Source organism: Pelecanus crispus, chromosome 9 (genome assembly GCF_030463565.1).
Source record: "Pelecanus crispus isolate bPelCri1 chromosome 9, bPelCri1.pri, whole genome shotgun sequence".
Classification (NCBI taxonomy): Eukaryota; Metazoa; Chordata; class Aves; order Pelecaniformes; family Pelecanidae; genus Pelecanus; species Pelecanus crispus.
Genome location: NC_134651.1, coordinates 38,601,659 through 38,617,395, shown reverse-complemented (window position 1 = coordinate 38,617,395; position 15,737 = coordinate 38,601,659). Strand labels below are relative to the sequence as shown.

At 45.1% G+C, this 15,737-nt stretch overlaps 1 protein-coding gene across 2 annotated transcripts in view; it reads right to left on the bottom strand.

Annotated features, from left to right (window-relative positions):
• Positions 1-4,124: 4,124 nt before the first annotated feature.
• ABL1 (ABL proto-oncogene 1, non-receptor tyrosine kinase) overlaps positions 4,125-15,737 on the bottom strand; it is an 81,663-nt gene continuing 70,050 nt past the window's right edge. For both annotated transcript variants that reach the window (XM_075716059.1, XM_075716060.1), the window contains exons 5-11: positions 14,616-14,700; positions 14,075-14,252; positions 11,718-11,902; positions 9,428-9,580; positions 8,754-8,843; positions 8,254-8,418; positions 4,125-5,824 (exon numbers count right to left, since the gene is read on the bottom strand). In XM_075716059.1, coding sequence (XP_075572174.1) covers positions 4,125-5,824; positions 8,254-8,418; positions 8,754-8,843; positions 9,428-9,580; positions 11,718-11,902; positions 14,075-14,252; positions 14,616-14,700 — 2,556 coding nt within the window. The remainder of the gene's footprint in view (positions 5,825-8,253; positions 8,419-8,753; positions 8,844-9,427; positions 9,581-11,717; positions 11,903-14,074; positions 14,253-14,615; positions 14,701-15,737) is intronic.

The window sequence follows — 15,737 nt, the reverse complement described above, 5'->3', positions numbered from 1 at the left end:
ACCTTTATCAGCAGACTGGATGTTAGGACAAACACATAACCTTCAACAGGGGGGCAATTGCTGGGAAAACAGTTCAGCGTAGCCTGGTTTGCAGGCAAACTTTCTGCTGAGCTGGATCTACCATTGAAAAACCACCAAGCAGCACTCCACTCCCAGGGAGGCCAGTTTTGAGCCTAGCCTAAACAGTCAAACGACTTGCAGGGCTGTCCCTAACCCACAGCTTTAGGGGCACCAGCGGCACTGCCAAGGCATCAGGACTGACCAGAAAAAGCAGGATGATCCAGGAGCATCTTTTCCAGCAACACACCCAGGCCAGGGCTCACCCTCGGACCAGGAGCCCGGCCTGCTCTGCTGCCAGCCCGCTTTTAGATGCACGCATGGTGCCAGGAACCCTTCGCCTTCGGAGGTGACACAGCGCTGAGGTACATTTTCCTCTCTTTTCCATCGCGAAAGGATTAATGTCAAACAAGGAAGAGGCTGTCAGTTGGCAGGCAGCGCTCCTGCACACCCGAGAGTGCCGCTGGTCCAGCAGCGTCTCTACAAGACAGGCTGCCACACCAGCCCAGCTCTGTATTTTTTTCTTTTTTTTTTTTTGAGAAAAGGAGTGTGTGTGGAACACCGACCACGTTTTACATTTTGTGACAAGCAACTTCTCAACAAAAGGCAGGATGACATTAAAGGAAAAACTTGAGAGCGAACATTGTAATTTCAAAGACACGAAAACCAAAACAAAAATACAAACACAGCTATTTTTCCCCCAGAGCACTCTCACTTTCAAGCTCAATAGCCTTGAAAATTGGAGCAATCAAACTGTTAAATGCATCGATCTGTTAAATCAACTCCTACTGTACTCAGCTAAATTTAGCCTTTAATCCCCTCTCTTTCACTCCCAACACTGCAGATCCCGGGGCTTTCCCCAGCCAGGTCAACCAGCCTCTGCCTTCCCACACCACCATGGACCGGTCCCTGAGCAAGTAGAGAAGGAGATCACCAGGAGTTACCATATTTAGGGGCAGGTTAAGCTTCTCCATTTCCCTCTCAGCCCACAACTACTCACCAGGTTCAAGTCTTTATGCTAGAGATGTATACAAAGAGCAGCCTGGACATTGATCTTTGCCAGAGTCATCGTCACAAAACCACCAGGAAGCCCTTGTAGCTCTGCGTGTACATTCACCGGACACTACCACCTTGCTGAAAAGTAGCCTGACCCTTGCCAAATGCAGGCCATTAATTGCATTTTTACTTGCCAACAGCATCCTCCTGCTCCTCTTTTCACCTTCTTCAGGCTCATTTACAGAAGCAGCCCAATGCAATCACTGTCACAGCAAGACAAGGTTTCCGATAGCCGCATTCCCATGGCCCACGAGCGAGCAGTTCCCTGCGCCAGGACCAACAGATTTCACCAGGGACTTATCAAGGGGGTTAGAAATCAGGCGAGCTGGGTTATACCCCTAAAACACCACTGAGCAACTGAGGGACATGGCGCACACACCACTGTCATCTGCCCTTGTTTCCTTCTCATCCTTTTTTTAGTCTTTAGCATCTTCATTAATGAAGGCAGTATCTCATTTTAGAGGCTGCTTAGTACCTGGATACGTCCCTCCCTCAAGACTTGCTGGAAAGGCCGCAGGTAGTCTGAAAACAGAAAATAAGGATGGACAACGAGAAATGAGGGAGGGAGCAGCCAGAACCATCTGAGGAGAGAAACTCACAGGTCATTTCATAGCAGAGGAGGAGGAAAAAACAACAGCAGCTGAATTACAGAATACAAACAATTAACAGGATGCAAAGTTTAGTGTCAAATCTCTGATTTAAATCTCATTGAAGACAACAGCAAAGTCTTTGCTTCAAAAGAGGTGATGACAGAGTCTTTATTCTGTATATCTTTTTTTTCTCTCCTGACTTTTCAGAGCCAAATCAAAAGGATGTGGAAAGGTGCTGCTGCCTGGCTCTGACCAGCCCGCTGTGCCAAAGGGCCCCGGTGAACCACCCAAACAGGGAACCCCTCTTTTCGGACACGGAGTCTAAGGGGAGGTAACTGGGTTTGAAAAGCCTTGCTAATAGACAAACACAGGTTTTCCTCAACATTGATTTATTTTTAAATATACTACGCAAGAGAGACTGGAATAAAAAATAAATCAAAAAAATGAAAAATAGAGAAAGAGAGGAGGAAGAATTGAAAGCCGTGTACAGAAACAATCTGTACTGGACCAAATTAAAGGGAAACAACCCCCTTAAGTATCACAGAGATGAAGGACAGAGCTATTTACACACTGTAAAAAAGACAAGTCTACAAAAGTGTGTAATAACGAGATACAAATGTATAATATAGTGGCACAATATGTTATCAAAGTAAAAACAGTACCTCCAGGAAAGAGACAGTCCAAGGGTTGGTTGTTTTGTTTTGTTTTTCTTACATTTTTAAAGGCAGCCTGTGGCAGAAGTATATTTTCTTTTGAACATTTTTCATGTGTTAAGTCATGGCTGTTTGTGAGGGCGAGAAGTGGCGTGAACACACACGAGTGAACTACTAGAAATCATATACAAAACAAACAGTTCCAAAGAGAACAGCATAAAATACAATTGAAGGCAATTAGTGTTTAAGATACACAAGAGGGGTCACAAGAGTTACAGGGGAACAGGACATGGAAAATGTTTTTTTCTCATGTTTGGAACTGTTAAGAGGAGTTAAATTGCACTGTTAATAGCCCTAAACCTTGTTCTTTCACTATTGTCACAAGTCACAGTTAGTTCCCAGTCGTGTTGCATTAGTTGGGAAGGTCACAGGACCTTGGAAAGAAAGCCCAGGAGTCCTGCTGTCGGCATGTTGTGGCACTCTCCTCGGGAGATGTACCCAAGAGAAGTGTCTGCAGTCTTCACAGATGCTTGTTCGATGCTGGATGGAACCACACCGGCATGAAGGTAGTGACGGTTTTAACCCCAAAGTACTGGCGTTTGAGCTCTTCACGGGGAGTTAGCACTGGCACGGAAAGGGAGGCACCACAGCCCCTCAAAGCACTGGTCTCTGCCCTAAGGGAGCGCAGAAGCCGGGTCCCATCTCCGCTCAGAAGAACAAAAGAGTCTGGAAGTTCAACCAGAGAAACAGCAGTTGTCGCCCATCTGCGATGCGCGAGCTCAGCCGAAACAACTGCTGGAGGCACAGTGGTATCTCTGAACCCATCCTAAGCTGCATCTCTCCCTGCTGCAACCCTCCTGTCTTTCAGGGAGCGATGCCTTGCTCAGCACCAGCACCTACTGCTCCCAGACCTGCTCTGCAACCCTCCACCCCAAACGTCAGCCCCATTAATGTTAGATATCATGAGAGTGCAACAGCAACGTGCTTCTTCAGACCTCCTCCGGTCCTTTTTCGCTACTAAGGGAGATCCGCAAGCAGGCTCCTGTGCCACTACATTAGCAGGTGCTGTCTGCAACGTTTTGAACCCAAGCGATTCACTTGGGTTCAACAACATTAAGAAATTGCTGAAAACGCAGAAACGAAGGGCAGCAGGTGGAATCATAGGAAAAATTTGGGTAAACATCACTTGTAGGATTCTGTCATTAAAAAAAATTTCCTCCCCTTCCCTCCTAAGCGCCAAATCTGTTGCATTAATGTCAAGTAAATGTCAGACTCGGGACAGGGATACGTGCTGCAACTCTCCCAAGAAATGCAGTGGGTGTATTGCTATTCAAACACTCATCCTTGTGTACAGTGAGGCAGAGGGAGGGGACAAAAATGCAGTAGAAAGTCCTCCTGAGGAGGATGACATCTCAGTGTCCATCAGTCTGGCTTCAGTCTTAATGGTCTGTCCAGAACAATAAAATATTAATAAAAAGGCATGGTGTGACATCAGCATTTAGACTTGTAGTCCACAAGGCAAGAACTCCACAGATAACACGATTACGAGAATATGAAACACAGGGAATCTGAGTTAAGAGGGTGGAAAGTGCCTCTTGAACACAGCCCTGACCTTTGGAGCTGGGGCATCCATTCACAGTCTGTGTCTTTTGCACAGCCCTAACCTGAACGCCCCGGTCCTTTGTCAGTCCACACGTTACTCTCTCCACAGTTGGCTTTGGCCCATTGTGATTTTTTTTTTTTTTTTTTTTTTTTAACCTGGCTTCTGCTACCTCTGAACAATGTCGCTGATTTCTTTCACTGAACTGAGAAGTTTGCTAAAGTCCTGGGTGGCTGCAGGACCACTGCCAGCTGTTGCTGGGCAGATCTGAAGCTCCCGTAGGTTATTCTCCAGCTTATTGATGGCCTCCCGAAAGGCAAATTTGTTCCTCATCTGCTGAATGGAGTCCACGTAGCTCACACAGAAGGTGTAGAGGTTCTTGCCAGCCTCCAAGACGGCGCTGTGGCTTGCCATTTGTTCAGAGTTCTTACTGATGGCGATCCGTAGAGCCTCAGTGCTTTCCAACACCACCCCTTTAGTGATGGTGCCGCTGGCAATCCTCTCCGGGGGCTGCCGGGTCTTCCGCAGCGAGACCCTTGTGGATATGAGAGGGATGAACGCAGTAGATGATGGCTGGTCCCCACCTGGGGCAGAGGGTACAGACGAGGAAGAGGCAGCTGGGGTTGCTGTGCTCATCAGCAGCTTCGTAGAGGACTGTGGCTTTGGTACAGAGGGGATCCCCAGCTTTTTCACACCTTCCCCTGACGGGTTTGGCTTGACAGCGTCACCGCTCGCAGCATCTGCAACCTGAGTCAACTGTTTGGATTTAGGCCCAGACACCACATCTGCTGCTGCTTCATGGCTGGGACTGTGAGAAACCTTGCCAGGCTTGCCAATGGAGGATGAAGACAGCGGAAGTGGAGGGGCCGGTTTCAGCTTCGATAACTTCCCTTTGTCCTTCCCTGCCGACTCTGAGGTCTGCTTGAGCCTCCGCAGTCGTGGCTCCTCAGAGGAAGCCTTGCTGGCACCCACGAACCCAGCAGGGTTGGGTTTGGCAGCAGAACCTTGGTCCATCGTCACAGTGGTACCTAAGGCACTGGATTTGACTCCATCGTCCTTGTGGAGCACACTGGAGGAAGGAGGGGCAGCAGGTTGCCTACGGCCAAGTTTTGGTGTCAGAGTGGGAGGGCTGGAGCCGGGGCTCGACTCTGCATCTTTGAACACCTCATCAGTGGTCTCTTCATTTTTCTTAAGCAGCCGTGGTGGAGGGGTCACTGTTCCCCTGACAGCAATGTCAGTCTTGGCCTCATTTGCCCGCTTCCGAGGCAGTGCTGGCTTTTCACTTTTGTGTCCCCCAAAAGTGGAGGAATCAAACTGGCGTCCCGTGGACTGCAAATCCCGAGGCAGAGTCACAGATTTCCACTCTGTGTCCTTTGCTCCATGGGGCACACAGGAGGCTGAGCAGGACCTTAAGAAACGCTTGCTGGAGTTGGAATTACTCTCCTCTTCACCAGCCACCCCTCGACTGCTGCTCATCGTGCTAGACTTCTTCCGTAAGTGGGGAGATAAGAATCCAGAGTTCCCAGCGACAACCCCGTTGGTGACACCAGCTCCATTGCTTGGGCTCTGAAACTTGGAGGGGTCACCTGCGTCTGCGGGGGGTGCAATGAAAGCTCCATTGCCAGCATCCCTGCACTCCTCCTCCCCACCCGCCCTGCGGTCCGAGTGGCCATCCATCTCTCTGAAGGAACTGCTCCGTTTCGGAGGGGTAGGGGCAGTCTTCTTCTTCTTCTTGATAAGGGCACTGAAGAGGTTATGCTTTTTGTCTTTCGGAAGCAGCCTCTCATCTTCATTCAAACTGCTCTCCAGGGCTGCCCTCTCCTTCCGTGGGAGCAAGGGAGAAATAGCAGGTTCGTGATCCAGAGGGTCTGCAAGGGAAAGAAAAGAATCTACTGAGTGTTGCTTCAACAGCCAGAATAATCAATTTTCTTCCAGGATCAAACCCCTGCAGCACCTCAGAAAGGTGCAGGTCCTGTAAAGAGAGCCAGCGTCCAACCAGGAGTAAAGCAAGTACAGCCACACTGAAGCCTGGCCTGAATGTGGTCCCTAATCCTGCATACATTCATTTCTGAGGTGGCCTCTACAGGACTCGGCTGCCAAACGACTTTCCCTGTAGGCTTCCGATTTAAACAGCGACATACAAACACAAAATGTTTATGTTCAGATTCCCAGCTTCACATCTGGAGACTTGTCTAAACTGCACACTGTAAAGAAGAGAAATATTAAGAGGCCTTTGCTCTAGTCCCTGTGCTGTTGCTGTCTTTTGAATAGCCGACCCTCTGAATTAAGAAGACATCTCTGTAACCCACCTCCACCCCCAGTCTCCTTGTTCATTTAGATTCTGATACTCCTAACCTCCTTCCTGATGTCATCCTTTGTGGGGAATGGAAATAACTTTTCCACAAGCAGAAATCAAGTTGCCCTTCGACAGCTGAACACTTCAGGTCGTACCACTGTGAAGATGGCCAGCTTTGTACAACGATGGAGGAAACTGGTAGTAACAGTTTCCTTCAGCAGCATTCCTCCAGAAGGAAATGATGGGGTGACCCTTTCTCCACTTACAAGAGGTATTTAAAAATGAATACTGGTTTATAATAAATTTATACAGAGTCCTGAAGGTCTCTGTATTTGACTGACAGGAGGTCTCATTCCCAGGCCAGGCACTCAGATGGCATTCTAATTCAAGAGAGGAATGCCTTCAGGGCTGCATATACATTTACAGCTCGAGCAGGCAGTAAGCAGGGAGATGAAGCAGAGTCATAGGGGAACAGGAGGATGCTTCTTAGTCGCATATTGGTGATCATCATGCTACGGGTAGGATTTTGGTTGAGGAAGGGATTTTTGGTTGAGGAGAGAGAATCTGAAGAAATTGTTGTGTACTTTGAGAAGACAGCACGCTTCCACAGGACCATGTGCAGTTAAACCATTCCCACACAACAAGTTATGGGGATCTGGACATCAGAAGAGCTCTCACAGCATTTTGGGAGGCCATGGCCTTACTGTGTCTAGACACAGTGGAGCTGCAGAGATCCAGAGAAAACTAGCAGCTTGCACTGAGGATCGGCTTCCAGCTGCTGGACTTGCTATGGAAACACTGACAATTGAAGGGGAAACTGCAATAAAACTTTAACGCAAAATATTTTCTTTCACAATAAAGAGTGAAATGATTCCCAGCATAATGTTAAAATCGTATTATTCCTGCAGTACTTGAATCTCTCAAAGCCCTTAAGTATTTAAATGAAGTTATTTTACTTCAAAGCTTGTAATACTAGGCAATTATATTTCCTATATATGGTAAATAACCTTCCTTTCTAAGTCACTGATACTTTCTTTTTCCAAGATTTTACATCCCCTCTTTTTTTCCCCTTTTTGTTTAGATGTATGTACATCTGCTACTGAAACACGTACTACTAAGTGAATTTGACATTACACATGAAAGGTCTGTCACGTGAATGGTTAGAGAAGGCACCCTCAACAGGAGCTAGAAAAAAACACTGTATTTTGTTTTACCTTATTAGTTTTCAAATGAACTAGATATGAATCGACTGTATACACTCAGCGTTTTACCACTGTTCTTATTACCTCAGAATGCAAGGTAAGTTGCTGAAGAAACTGATTGAAAGAGAGTTTAATTTCATGGAAGATTCTGTAAATACCTCTTTGTCCCTTGCTGAAATTATATTTGGTACCTGCCAAGAGTAATACTCTTCAGCGCTGCAAGCATAAACCTGGTAGGATGGAACAGTGAAGAAACCTCCCTTATGGGGCTTGCTAAACCCGAGCAATCGTCCTGCTTTAAATTATGCAGTGCGGTAGTGTAAAGTGGCTTGAACACAGCAGATTATCCAGTACTCAGATGCAGTGGGAGATCCCACTGATAGCTCCTACCAGGGAATGGGAAGAGGATATGATCAGAGAGCTCCGTGCTCAGGCGCTGGTCTATAGGGAGCTGCAGGCAACAGCCATTAAGTTAAAAGAACTCCTAGGGCTTCTCTAAGCAACGGCAGGTATAGCACCAATCCCTCAGCCAGTTAAGGATTCACGCTCCTAGCTGCTCTGTGTCTGTGTGTGTATCTGGTCCCAAGATTAACAACCTACCTTTGCAAAAAATAATAAAAGGAGTTCTCAACCCAGTAAAGCAAACTCAGCAGTCTGTCACCCAGAAACACAATACTGCTGCAGAAAGATGGCACCTGTTATTAGACACAGCTTTTCCTAGGTGAAGACCTGGAGCTGGACATGTATTTTGTTTTCCTCTGTATTTCCTGAAGGAATAATGACTTTAATTAAAACCTACCACATTCTCCCTGGCCTCGAGCATGTGTAGTCTCCAAGCCCTCGTTGGCATCTTTGCTTTCAGCAGCTCTCCTTGACGTTCGTGTTTTGGTTGGTAACTCCGGGGCCTGGAGGAAATTGCTCACCACACTCCTCATGCCCTTCTTTCCCAATTCCTTCTCCACCTCTGCAATGCACAGAAGAAAATCACTACAATCAACAGAAGATAAAAACTATCGTGCTGTTCAGAGTTAATAGCGCAAAAGAAAAGCAAACAACACAAAGTAGAGGTTCCTTGAGGTTGTTCAGCCATTTGGGCCCTTTAAAATCAGATGCATGCCCACACACAGAAAAAGCCCACATGTAAACGCCCCTCTGCTTTCTACACCATTTATGCCAGGCAGTATAACCTAAGACTGAGTTTGACTGCAAAGCAGCCTATGAAAAACATGCAGCGTTAAGGATGCAGTTGGCCTTTTTCCCATCCCTGGCATTGCCGCTCCAAGAGGGACCCAGACCTACCATCAGATATGCTGGATTCCTGAAACATCGTTTCAAAGGCCTGATGGATCTCAGCAAAGGAGGGTCTATCAGAAGGGCTCCACTGCCAGCCTGAAAAAACAACACCACTCAAAAATTCCTGCCAGCATTAGATATTCAGTACACTACACCAGGACGAGCTAGCTATCGCAATTCCTTTTTTATAAAATGGGCGAGAGAAAATAATGACATGGAAACCTCATTTGAAGGGTGCTGGGCATCCGCAACTACCACTGAGCCAAAGTAATGCTGGAAAAAAATGTATCACACTGTAAGTGATGTACCAAAAGGCCACAGTGGAAGAGTAACAGTCAGTCCCTTAGAGAAGCCTAATGAAGCTCCTGCTTCATCCTTAGAGCACAAGCTTTTCTCTAAGTTGTCAGGAAAAGGGAGACAAAGAAAACATTGAGCTGAACAACAAATCTCTCCCCCAGCTCTATGTGCTCCCAGTAGAGAAGAATGGCTGGTTTCATAGCATGTTCATCCTCTGGGGAAAGCAGTTTTAACCAAGGGCTTCTACACAGATTTGTACCTTCACTGGAACTGGCAGGGGGTTTCTCATGCCTTGCTGTATGTGGCCAGATGCTGGCACTTTTACTGCACCTCTGCAGAGCCAAGAAGCAGCATTTGCAGCATGAGGATTGAGGAACACTTACATGCTCTCATGAGCTCATAAACTTTCTCAGGACAGCCTTCAGGGCGCTCCATACGGTAGTCTTTCTCCAGCAGCTCATAGACTTGAGACAGGTCAATCCCAGGGTAAGGGGACATGCCATAGGTCGCAATTTCCCACAGCAGAACACCAAAGGCTGCAGTGGAGGGGAGGAGGGAGAAAGAAGAAGGAAAAAAAAAAAAAAAAAGAAAAATCAATAATCTTTGTTTTCCTCTTAAATTTGAGAGGATGTTTAGTAGGAGTGGTCACTAAACAGTGCTGCACACTTAAACCAGCTCTTGGTGGCTCAGATCCCATGCTCAGCAGCAACTTAAATGTTAAAGAAGCATAACAAGCCTCTTCGTCAGCAGAGACAAGTCTCCTGCGATATGACAGGGTAGAATTAGACTAATTTTCAATGTATCAGTTGTCTCAAACCTGAATGCCTTGAGATCCTTCAAGTCTTATTAAAGGCACAATTAAGAGACTTCACAGTGGATTAGCTGAAACCGTTTCACTGCTGCACTGCAGTCTCTCCCTCAATCTGACAGCTCCTCTCATCTGCAACCTCTCCCTAGAGGACTCGCACATTTTAATAGCCCAGTGTTTTCGGGGTGCCCTTGTTTAGCTGCAGCACGGTCTAGAGGGGAAACCTGGGAGGCAGCGGTGAGAGGAACGTTTCAGCAGTTGCTACCAACAAGACGGGGTGAGGGCAAGACATTTTGGTCACAGGGAAAGCTGAACAGGAAAAGAGAGCATAAAAAAGGTCTTGAAACAGGCGAGGCATTCAAGTCCCAGAAGTCAGTGGGGATGCAGGTCAACACCAGGGTCAGTCAGCTAAGCCAGGAGTCGGGCACGCAGAATAGACTCAACACCAGTTCAACAACCTGCATGTAATTAGTTCAGTCACCCTATTCTGTCCTTAACCTGAAGAGAAAGCGATTACAATTCTGCATAAGTAAGGAAATCACATCACATCACATGGTAACGCCACCAAGAGCGATTTGCGTTAGACATTTCTGTGCACAATTTTCTTTGATTGCTGTCTTGAGGCAGTGAGGTGAAAGTGTCTAAACTCTGGCGTGCCCAGCAGCAGCCGTGGCCTCCAGGGACGGCCGGCTTGCTCTAATCAGATCCCAAAGTCCACTGCCCCGACTCTCACTATGCAAGGTTACGCTAACCCTAATTAAATATACCCAATACTCCTTTTGGATCTTTCCTCCCTGAGTACTCTACTATTTACATGCAACGGGGATCCTGCAGCCACCACAGCAATACAGCAGCATCCTTGAGACTCTGGCAGATACCCAGCAGCAGCCAACACGACCACGTGCAAGTCCAAAGCAGAAGAAACACCTTGGTCAGCAATCACATACTCCTTGGTAGGCTGGTTTGGGGTTTCCTCCCCCGTCTATAAAACTTTTTACGTCAGCCATCTACCTAAAAGTTTCTTCAAAATAAAGCCTTTCTCTGCACAGTTACCCCAAAACTCCAGAAAACTTCATCGTTGCTTCACTATTATCTGTTTTATATATAGAAGATGCTCAGGATAACATTTTCCAAGTGCCTTTGGGACCACGTCCCACAAACTTCTATCTCATGTCACTGGGCACTTTTGAGAATTTGACCAACAGCTATGGCAGAGATATAAAACCCAAAGAAAGGCTGATAAAAAGTACAATGAGATTTTCTGCGGTCAGATTTGATAGAATGTAGCTCCATTTATCTAAGCCTACTCTTATCACCAGCACCTCAGGGCTCTTCAATAACCATTTGTCATCAAATTTTCCCTCTGTTTCTCCTCATCTCATTCCAAAGATTATTCTTTTAAAATGCAGAAAGACGAGCTTGGAGCTATCGCTAGACAGATACACACATAATTTTTTTTTTTTTTTTAAACATAAAACGAACCCGATTCTCACTTTCCTCCTTGAAGTAGTTAGAAAGTTCCTGGCTATATAACAATATATTGCTTCATAGTCTTGTGCCAGAACTCTATCAAGGCAGTAGTATCGGCACCCTCCAGCCCCATTTCATAAATTTCTATAAACACTACAGTATCCTTTATTTTCATACTTGCCAAAGATTCAAACACACAAAGTCAGGTCGGCATCCTCAGTGCTCCACTCAAAGACTGACTTAGCAGAGATTAGTTCCTGCACTCTGACAAGCTCACATAACAATACGGCTCAAACCAGGGAATGCGCTCCCTCCTGAAATGTTTCACAATGTCCTCATTTCACAGCCCTGGAAAAGACTATAATCTGCATTAATTCCTACATGCAAATTCTTACCCCAAACATCAGATTTAATGGAGAACTTGTTGTAGGCCAGGCTTTCCGGCGCAGTCCACTTGATGGGGAATTTTGCTCCGGCATGGGCAGTGTATGTGTCGCCTGTCATTAGCCTGCTCAGGCCAAAGTCTGCCACCTTCACCAAGTGGTTCTCCCCTACAAGGCAGTTTCTGGCAGCGAGGTCCCTAAAAACAAGAACAAAAATAGGCAATGAGAAATCTTTACCATCTCACTTCTAGCGATAGCAAGGAAACCTGCTGTTCCCAAAGAAACCTGGGCCTGCATGTGATTATTTTGATCCAAGTATTACACAGAAGTTATGTAGTTATACACATACATGTAAGAGGGAAAGTTATTTTCCATTCTGGTTTTTAAGACTGTCATCCAAACTTTTTTTTTTTTTTTTTTTTTGTGTTAATTTGAAGTGAAAGCTTCAAGAAGCCCCCTCACTTTCAATAAAAGCTGCCACCCTCAGGATAAAAATAATTTAAAGAAATGTCAGTGCTCAAGTTATCAATAGCTGAGGATGAGCACTGAATAAGTCTCCATGCCTCACTTCTTGCCCACCTCTCTAGCACTTCAGTCACCCCAGCCAACACCAGTCACTCTCTAGAATTCCTTTTCCAGTCCTTGCTCAAGCACCAGGTTTAGCTCCCAGGTATGCTCTTCTTCCTCCCAAGCGTACCACATTTTACAACACAACTTCTCCACACCATGTTGTGGCCTTTTCAAACCTGTTGTAGCCTCTGCTATCAGTACTTACATTTTTTAAAGGACTGGGCAATAAGCAAGTTAAGCTTTTCGTCCACATTTTTTTACCTGCCTCCACCCTGGCAGGTGAGAGGTGTGCATGTTGCATTTCCCACATCCCTGGCTCATACATGCTGTCAGCACCCTCGGAAATGCTTCACGAGTATGAAAATGTAAAGCACAGAAGTACATTTCTCCTAATATTAGGTTTCGTTAAAAATACTTCTCCAGATTATGTCACGTTGAACTAAAAATTGATTCTACCAGAAAGCTTGAGTGAGATCTTTAGATACGAGGCAGACACTGCTGTTTCTTTTGCTTGGTCTGCTCAATCAGAATAAATTAAAAAAAAGTATGTCTTACTAAATGCCCATTAAATTTTCCCAGTGTTTTTGAATATACCTTCTTATCAATGCTGATTACTACAATGTGTGTCTAAATAAAGGCTCCTCTTCATAACCAAATTCTTCCTCCTTCCTGATTCATTAAATGAGGTCACAGCGCAGCGTTTGAATCCATGGATGTGAATTGTGACAACGCTCTTAAAATAATTGGGTAGGTGGGTATGGGGGTGGCTGATAAGGAAAAATGCTACTATTTATTTTAGATAAATGGGTCATCAGAAATAAGAGGAAATAAAATGAACGGGAGAGCAGACAAATGGGATTCACACAAAGCCGTTTTTAAAGTTCACTTCCTACAAGCTGAAGGGATGAAATATTTTCAACAGACCAAATCAAAGGCTGGAAATTTTAATTTGCGGCACCACTGTTCACTTTATTGACTGACAGAAGCATTTAAACGGGCCTTTCAGGCAGCAAAGGCAATGCATGACTTAGAGGAGCACCTAGAACTTTACACACGATCTTCATATTTGTCTCTATGAAAAAACATGTGCTAATTTCATATTCCAGTTAATTGGGCAGGAAAGGTCACGCTATGGCACAGAGAGCACCTTGTATAAAGCTCAGCGACTCTCAAACCTTCGCGCAGGATGTGTCATTATATTGCTAGGAGGCCATTTCTACAGATGAAGAATGCAAAGCTCTAGCCATAATTGCAGCACACTTAAAGGTCAGAGTCTCTGAGACTTTTAAAACTGCAGAGATGCTTATTAAAGTGAATACGCAATCTGGACAATAGTGGGAAACAATCCCTAAAGACGACAGGAAAAAAAAAAAAGTTGAAGAAACAAGAAAGAAGATGGGATAAGAAGGCACTAAGAGGGTGGCTTTGCTGTGAGCACCTGCATGCATCCAGCAACATCAACTGCAGCAGTTTTTAATGGCTGTTAGCAGTAGCTTATCTGGTCCATTAAGAGCCCGTTACTTTGGGAAGCATTTACATTTAAGGCCCTTGTCCAAAACATAAAAGTACTGATATGTCTTCAACGTGCATCTATTTCAAAGGTAAAGAGAAAAATACTGAGAGAAAAACAATTAGTAGACCATCCTATAGACAGGTTAATGTAGTGCAATGCACTAGCGTGTTAAATACAGGACACCAACTGCATCCGAGTCGATGCCGTGATAATTTGAAAGGCAGGAAAATAAATCAAGGGGTGTTTTGTACTCAAGATTCAGGGGTGCGCACACTGTCCTTCCTACCTGTGAATGAAGTTTTTCTTCTCCAGGTACTCCATGGCTGAGGAGATCTGAGTTGCCATGTACAGTAGCACCACGGCATTCACCTCCTGCCGGTTACACTCACGCAGATAATCCAACAGATTCCCATACGTCATGAACTCCGTAATGATGTAGAAAGGAGGTTCCCGCGTGCACACCCCTAGGGACCAACGTAATGTTTACAATGAATGTTTGAGAATATTGGTGAATCTTCAGGTTTTGTTCTCTAGGGCAATTTATACCTCTCGAAGGTAGAAGTATGGGGCTCACAGAAAGAATAAGTTCTGCTTGGAAGTGGTTAAGAGAGGGTTTTAATTTTCTGCTTCAGGCTCTGGCAACTTCAACATTAGGGAGACGAGATCATTAAAAATCATGCATTAGTGGTACAAATTGTGAATTTTGCCAGACAATAAGTGCCTGTATTTAAAGCCTTGGTATGGTAAGCGGCTTATCTGCTCCTTAACATCCATATCACTGCACAAGGGTTTAGTTCAAATCCCCCTGCTTGGTATTTATCACTTACCTAATAATTGCACCAAGTTCGGATGCTTGATCTCCTTCATTACTGCGGCTTCTTTCAAGAACTCTTCCACCTCCATGGTATCCTCCTGCAGAACAATGGTAAAGCTTTGGCAAGGACAGCGTGCACAAAGGAGGAACAGATTTTTGTATGAGGACACAAAAAGAACTGCGAACCGACAACATAAGCCACAGTTCTTTCAAGGTAATTTTCCCCCGTAGCCACATCACAATGCCAGGGAGTTAGGAACGTTGGTTTTTTGTAGGATTTAAAAAAAATATTATTTTTATTATTCTTATTCTAACAGAGCTTTTTGGGGCAAGAAAATCCATATCCCTTTTGTGAAGGGCCTCTCACAGGACCATTCAGGAGTTGAAAAGGAAAAACGTGCTTGTTCCTAACAGAAAAAAAAAAGATAACATGAAATAAAAAGTACAGAAAAGAAAAGAAACAAGAATGAACATAAAATGAAGGCTATGCCAGAATCAAATGCTTGAGAAGCTGCTGAAATGCGGGCCCCCACTTTCACTGGGTAGGAGAAAGAAATCCCCCCTTTCAGACGGGGAGGCATGACTGATGGCAGCCACTCCATAATTGAAAGCCTGAGGTTTCACAGATTTCATTTCTGGCATTTAGATCCTGACCCATGACGTAACCGTTCCGAGCAGATGTGTCACTACCTATTTGTTGAATGCCATAAAGTTGCTTGGCACAACACAAAACCGAGGAGGATACAATCTTGCTCAAAAGACATACTTTCTGAAGCAAATATGCCCCAAATGGCCAGAAGGTCATTTCAAAGTGGTGCAAAAATACAGATCTATTCCTAAAGCAATGTTGCTTTCTATATCCATATTTTTTTTTTTTCATTGGTGGATTAATGTTGACAGGCTACATGGACGAAGTGTTTTAAGGAAGGATTGGAAAGGATTTACTGCTGCTGGTGAGAACGATAACAGTGGACTGCCACTGTAAGACCCAGCCAGCTCTCTGCTTTGCAGCTAGCAATGAGAACCTTTTTCAAACAGTTTCATTCAATCATTTACTATTCGTTGCCAATTAGCTTGATTGGCAGCTGTGATTTGCTGAACACACTCTGTCAAAGCTAATAGCCCAAAGGTCCAT